The sequence below is a fragment of the Electrophorus electricus genome, chromosome 10 (assembly GCF_013358815.1).
Source record: "Electrophorus electricus isolate fEleEle1 chromosome 10, fEleEle1.pri, whole genome shotgun sequence".
NCBI classification, from domain to species: domain Eukaryota; kingdom Metazoa; phylum Chordata; class Actinopteri; order Gymnotiformes; family Gymnotidae; genus Electrophorus; species Electrophorus electricus.
Window position 1 is genome coordinate 23,992,056 of NC_049544.1, and position 7,500 is coordinate 23,999,555.

General features: G+C 43.3%; 1 protein-coding gene across 2 annotated transcripts in view; it reads right to left on the minus strand.

Annotated features, from left to right (window-relative positions):
* Nucleotides 1–2,768: 2,768 nt before the first annotated feature.
* Nucleotides 2,769–7,500, minus strand: part of gad2 (glutamate decarboxylase 2) — an 18,072-nt gene continuing 13,340 nt past the window's right edge. For both annotated transcript variants that reach the window (XM_035531045.1, XM_035531043.1), the window contains one exon: nucleotides 2,769–5,878. In XM_035531045.1, coding sequence (XP_035386938.1) covers nucleotides 5,705–5,878 — 174 coding nt within the window. In that variant the 3' untranslated portion in view covers nucleotides 2,769–5,704. The remainder of the gene's footprint in view (nucleotides 5,879–7,500) is intronic.

Sequence of the window (7,500 nt, forward strand, 5' to 3'; positions counted from 1 at the left end):
AACCCTATGGGTTAAGATTGGGATGTCACTCAAGTTCATATGCGTGCAAAGGCAGATGAGCGAATACTTTTGGCAACATAGTGCACGTGTTGGACATTCTTCCTTATTTATGCATCAGCATTAATCTAAAACTGGACTTTTGAACAATCAGCAGTCAACTCGCTAATATTCAAGAATCATGTACACTTTAAAAAAAAAAACTTTCCAACACTCCTCCCTCTTTGGGAGACCATTTGTACGTTAATACTGTTTGTACTGAAACATTAAGATAAGAAAATGATGAACCAAACGGTCCCTTCTACTGCCCCTTCTATGGGAGGGCTCCTTCAGTTTGTCCCAAGAGGGAGGTCACACAGTAATACAATTAAAAAAACAGAACTGAAATAAAACAAAAACAAACCACACTGCTATGAACTTGCCCTGAAACATGTCTCCCATGTTCTGCAAATCCATCTGCATGTGACCAGTAGCCAGCTACTCCATGTTTCTTTCACCTTGCAGGGCCTGTCGATGCGGATCGGCGTACCAGCTCGATCTCATCCGTCTGGTGACCTGGGTGTATTCCTTCACCCCATGGAAGTCCCACAAACACAGCATGCCCCTGGAACCGGAGAATGATCCATGTTTCCATCCCAACCCAGTATGACTCTGAAACTTCATTAATCACCACTGGACTCGGTAAGATGCATGTGTGATTTACACTGTATAGTGTTTCTGTTGCTTGGACACATTCAGCTTAGTGACTGCGTATATGGACTTTTTTGGATTGAACTGGCTGAGTTGAAGGTGGGTGGGTTGGATTGAATGGGGTGAGTTATACACTGGAATAACTGGCCTGGACTGGAATAACTCACCTCATGGCATAAAGCCCATGTAAGATCACATAAGGGATTGATCCAACCCAAAATTATGGAAGTTCTCGTCCTAATAAAATACTTGAATATCATGTCAGGGCAGTCACCTTTCAGTCACCTTACAACCTTTCTGCACAATCACTGTTCACACATCTTTGGTTGCCAGGCCAACGCTGTCAGGTCGAGAGTGGTCAAGTCACCCATTCCTATGACATGATGCTCATGCTTGTACACTGAATGGTAGCAGAGCGGCCTGCCTCTACAAACCAGGCTTAGAGGAGTTCTGGTTCTCCATCTTCACAGGCGAGCACAAAAGAGAAACACACGGCATCTGGAAGTGCCTCATGGTGTTTCGGGAAGTAAGATCTGACTTGCTGCGGGCTCAAATCAAACCGTCATGTTACATGAGCCTCTCGAACTTTGCCAGCGCAAAAAGCACCAACGTGCGAACACACAGAGTGAGTTATGATGTGATAAGATAGTCATTTACTTTTGTACAATAGCACAACACTTCAGAGTGGATCTCTGTTGACCAGTGACATAAGAAACTTCATGGTGGTCCCCAGTGATCCTGGGAGAAGAGTGCCCCCTGCTGGGGAAAACAGACATTTTCCCTACACATTATCCCTGTTAAACTCACTACGACTTGGTCGGAATCACTTCTTACACACTACAGGGGGTTATGTAATGGTTGAAATTTCAATGACCGTATCTAGTTTATAAAAAGACATCCACAGTCAGATGTTATCATTCACTATCACAAAATGGTGCAGGGGTCTAATTTATCTTATTATTAAGACCACTGCTACCTGGTTGTCCACTTCACAGTGTGGACGCGTCATACAGCAATTATACACATATAGCAATTATACGCATATATAAAATATCAGCTAATCAGAGGAAATGCATTGATGGCTCATGTGTATACAAACCATGTTTGTAAATGCTTGTCCATACCAACTGCTATGTGATGAGAGATGAATTAAACACTGGTGTGAATACAGTCAAGCATTAAAACACAAAAAGTATAATAATCATGGAAGAGACTAAGATTCGTGTTGACAATATTCATGACAAACAGATAAAAGATCAAGACCATTTACTGCCAGAGGATCCAGTGAACTTTTCCCTGTAATGGAACATAAGAGGTGTGTGTTTTTCTATAAGTGGACATGAAGTGCTTTTATCTTACTGGTTGAATGACCGAAATAAAGATTCAGAGTGCTGCTTATTCAGGACTGAGCTGTTTCTGAAGGGTCAGAGAGTGAGATTCTGTGTGTGTGTGTGTGTGTGTGTGTGTGTGTGTGTGAGTGTGAGTGTGTGTGTGTGAGTGTGTGTGTGTGTGTGTGTGTGTGTGTGTGTGTGTGTGTGTGTGTGTGTGTGTGTGTGTGTGTGTGTGTGTGTGTGTGTGTGTGTGTGTGTGTGTGTGTGTGTGTGCGCGCTGAAGTTTCAGAGCTGCGTGAGTCTCAGACCCTGGGAGACAGGTTCTCCTCCCAAGTAGACCTCTGCTTCCCCAGACCACTGAAGCAGCGCCCACCGGAAAACCTCCCTTCTTCAAACTTAAGAAACATCAAGGATCATTTTATTAGAATTTAAACAACCCCCACCACCCCCGTCAAATTGTCTTCAATAGCAAGAGAATAAGTCCTGGCTCTGTTTGCCAGGGGATAGAGGATGTACTATGCCAAAAAGACAGGGGATATGGCAAAGGGGGTTTATTTATTTAGCTAATTATTTTTACTGATGCTTCCTAGTTGGATATTGTCGGTCTTGTTTGCATTGCAGAATTGGAGTTCCTTCAACTCGATACAAAAGGCCGACAGTTTGTGCAGAACAGAGCTCTGAAATTGAGACCATGTGGACATGGGTACAATGTCCTTGACTACGACGAGGCTTACACAAACCAGAACAACATGTTTCGAACAAGAATATTTATTTGTGATTTCCCAGGAAGGTCACATACAGTAATTGTTGCGAGAACTGGAGTCTGACGTCTGACACTCCGAATTACAGTCTGAAACACAGTCTGAAGCTTACAAAGGTCTTCTGGATTCCGCCTCACAGACACACATACGACGTCTAACCAGTATTTAGCTAAGAAGAAAAGAAAAGGGGCAGCCATGTTAACTCCGTCCGGTCGGGGAGAGAGAGACTCAACTCTAAACCGCTGAACGTGGCGGGCAGCCATGAAGCAGCAAGCCCATGCTGTCATTAAAGGGTTAATCGCTGCTGACAGGAGCAGAGCTTGGGAAAGAGACACACACACACACACACACACACACACACAGTGAGAAAGAGAGAGAAAGAGAGGAAGAAAGAGAGGAAGAAAGGTAGAAAGAGAGAAAGTCTGGGACTACAAAGGTTGTTACACAGAGGCATGCGGGAGAACTGCACACACACTAAGATTATAGCTGTGTCAAAGAAAGCGAGAGACAAAGATAGATAGAGGTTAGATCAGCAAAGCAGACAACTTCTAGTCACACAGAGCATGCTTGCTAAGCAGATATATATATATATATATAGAAATGTATATTCAGAAAGCGTTGCAACCACATAGAGCAATGCAGCTAGCATCAAAGCGCTACACTTAAAGCTAAGCTACACATCGGTCACTAAGGCTAACACAGCGCAACACGAGATATCTGGGATTGTATTTCACGAGCTGGAAATGCAAAGCGTTCATGCACATGCAAAAGAGAGAGAGAGAGCAGCCCAGTAGCAGCAGCAACCCCGGCGAGGACAGAGAGCACACACACACACACACACACACACACACACACACACACACAGACACACACACGCACACACATGCACACACCACTGTGAGGCTGGGTATGTCCTCACAAGCTCAGAACACACAGAACGCTCACAGTGGGGGGTGGAGAGTTGGGTTGGGGGGAGCATGAGACTGTGTTTAGCAAATACTGGAACCACAAATGCGACTGAACAGCTGAAGCAGGTTCGAACATCACACCTAAACCTTCCAGCAGACGCCCACAGCAGGGAGACCAACCACAGCTTCAGAAAACAGTGGAACTAGGAACAGCCATTACACAGGTCATCTTACACAGAATCTAAAGTGCACAAATGCCTCTGGGGGAGACCTAGACAAGACTGCCAACAAATAATAAGGCAATACAGTTACAAATGCACAAAAATACAGACTGGCACGTGATGTCAAGTATATCACTTGGACACAAAGACAACCGACTTCGGTTCAGAGATGGTTTTCCATAATTACTGGAATTACATGTCAAAGGGATCCAAAACCTTTTAATAGATTGTTTTGTTGGTACCTCAAAATGCGTTGTGCTTTTAGGTAAATGAAAGCAGGTACATCACATAAATATCTTCTCAGGTAAACAAAATCAGCATTTCTACAAGTCAGGTACACGAGCATAGTACTACAATTAGACGATATTCGCTTAGAGAAAATATTTTACTTCACAAATAGACTCTTATATATATATATATATATTACATGAATGTATTCACATAGATATATACTTACTCAAGAATATCTTAAAAGTATTTAGAAACCACGATCTGGAGCAGCCTTACTGTGTAATTTTTCCATTGGAATTTCTAGATTAACTCTAGATCATGTCATCAGACACTACTGATTTAACTGTGAAAAACATTGCTACCCAGACACGACTGACATTTCTACTACCTAATCGCAAAACAGCTGTTTATTATTTATCATTTTAACTCTAAAAAAGATTATTTGAGTAGGAGGGTGCTAGATGGAATATTTTTATGGATCAAATGCAGCAGTGTTCTTCCCCAGATTTAGGGATATCACTAAAAGTTTAGTTCATCGCCAGAGACTGATTTTAACTGTACAGTACCATTTTTTCACTACGACAAGCATGAACAGATGTATAGCTATTAGAGTGTGGAAAAATGACAGGACAGAAGTGTCCTCCTGAAACGAGACTGAACTATTTCATCACTGGCTTGTTCTCGGCGTATTAACATATGTCGGATCTTCTAGTCAGACAGGATGGAAGGAGCCTCTCTGCTGGTTGCGTTGGATACAAAAACCCTCTTTTGCCCGCTCTGGATACCAAGTTAGATTTGACATATCCAGAGATTTATCCTTAATGCTAACCTCCTTTAGTTGGACGAGAGCTCTTCCGTTAATGGCTCTAGACACAGCTCAGATTAGACTCTGCACAGTCTTCGTAGAGGAGTTTTGAGAATAAAGTGAGAATAACATGCCTTTGCCCAGAACCTCCTGCCGTTTGCTCTGGACATGTTTTCTGTGCTTTCTCTCTGTTGCCTTTCTTAATCGGTCCTGCACAAAAACTCCAGCATGCAGACTTTGTATTAGCAGGCATTTATCACTACAGCGCCAAAGGAGACTGTGTACCCTGTACTTCGCATTTTCATATTGTCATATCCATACAAAACATAAAAACACTCGAATGCTGCCTGTGATTGCAAAGGCAATTGTCAGAGTTGAGGTAAGTCAAAGTGCTCAATAAAACCCCTTCATTCTTATATCTATATCGTAATGTTTGGCACTTAATCAAATAGATATAATGTAATGTATGACCTATTGCACAGTACAGGAGAAAGTGATTCTTCACACTCGCACCAAACACATATAAAGTTATACCAGCTATGCTAACAGACAGGAGCAGACATGAACACTTTTACAAGGCTTTGGACCAAGATGGCCACAACAGTGCTACGATACTTAAGTATGGATATAGTCATGTCATTTTTTTTAAACATATTTGCCTATATTAGACTATCTGAAGAAGAGAGAAAAAGAAATTAGCATACATTCACCACAAACATGTCATCCATCGAGGGATATGAGAACGTGAGGTTTCGGAGTCTTACAGGTCCTGACCTAGTCTCTCAATCTCTTCGATGAGGAAGTCAATGTCCTCGAAGGTCGCGGCAGGGTTGGAGATGACCATGCGGAAGAAGTTGACCTTGTCTCCCTGTGGTTGGTAGCTTACCATGGTGGTCCCGTACTCCATCATCCTGGCCTTGATGGTAGGGGCGACCTGAAGGAAATGCAGACACCGCTGAGACAGGGACAGCCAACCTGAACCACCAGTAGAACTGCTGTTTACTGTAAGCCATCGTGTATCACAAGTTCTGCATGATTATGGCTAAGGCTGGAGACAGATTTAGTGACTATAGCTTCTGTCACAAGCTCGTTCTCACTGGAACTTCAGTGAAACCAACCTGATCTGTACCAAGAGCTGGGAATTCTTGGTGAGATAACAACACATCCAGGACATGCTTGCATCTCGTCTTATGGTCCAGACTATGTAGTGAATTTAGAAAGTGAAGAAACTGCTTTGGCTGCATGTTTACACCATCATTAAGGTCTTTATTTGATTAAAGATCATTATCATTCCAAAAAATGACACTTAGCTTTGTTTCCCTTTGAAAGGGAAAGTTCTGATGTGTTTCCCTTTCTGGATTTTTCATTTTTTTAGGATTTCAGGCTGGTCTGGAGCTGCCAGCTCTTATGTCACCCTGGTGAGCGTGGCAACCTAGTGGGCGTGGCAACCTAGTGGGAATGTCACTCTCATGGGCATCACCCTTATGGGCATGGCACCCTTGATTTCTTCTAGAAGCACCAGGAAAAGAACATAAAAGAAACTATTAAATTCATGTCTGACAGCACAGTGGCGGTACGCCAAGTTCCGACTCAAGCTCAAAGCGTCCTGGTGAATCTGATTTAGTCCATATGCAAGTCTGCCTCATACCATTTCTTCTTTTTGCGAGATTACCTCTATTTATGTCATTTTTTTAACAATCTTGACAGATGTTTTGACAGTCTAAAAACCAACTGTCCTCTGTGCACCCTGAGTGTTTAGAAATCTCTGGGACCCTACAAACAATTTTTGCGTCTCCTAAAAAGCCATCGTTTTGGAAACATTAGGTTTTCTCCTGATAGCATCAGTATGTTTTGTCTGCCTTCGATATCCTGCATGCCATGCAGGAAGCCTCGTCTCCATTTTCCCTGTGTCTTCATATTCATTCACTAGCTTGTTGTTACGTAGTGACAAAATGATTATCCCTCCAGCTCAACACCACAAACGCATGTCCAGAGCTTTTTAATGGCATTAAAGTTCAGCGCATTTGCTGTCCTGAAGAACCATTCCAGCAATGTTCCCAGCAGAGCAGGGAATGTTCCCTGCAGAGCAGGGAATGTTCTCTGTACAGCCACTACAGAGCAGTTTCTGTTTGTAAAAACGGAACTGTAGCTCTGCCTGATAGTTCTGAGTGACAGATGCCCGTTACGCCCCTTGTGGGACTCAGAGTGGGTGCGCGGTTTGCACTGTGATAGTCAGCAGAGGCAGCGGTGCTTCTGGGGACAGACCGTGCTGATCACACAGATCTTTCCTTCCTTTCCAGCTGAAGAGGATGAGAAGGAACGGACTGACCATGCGTCCTGATGAAGCGACGTGAAGCCATCACACACACACGGTTTCCTTTTCCAAGAACCAAGCCTCTCTAATCTGGAACACATCTAGCTGTCATGTACGATACATCTCAGAGGCTGTTGACCACAACGCGACAGGTCAACAAGGCTGTAGTGTGAGGGAGCAGTGCAGAGAGACGAGACTGAGCATGTGCAGTTATTGTGTTCCTCTAGCATCCATTACCACCT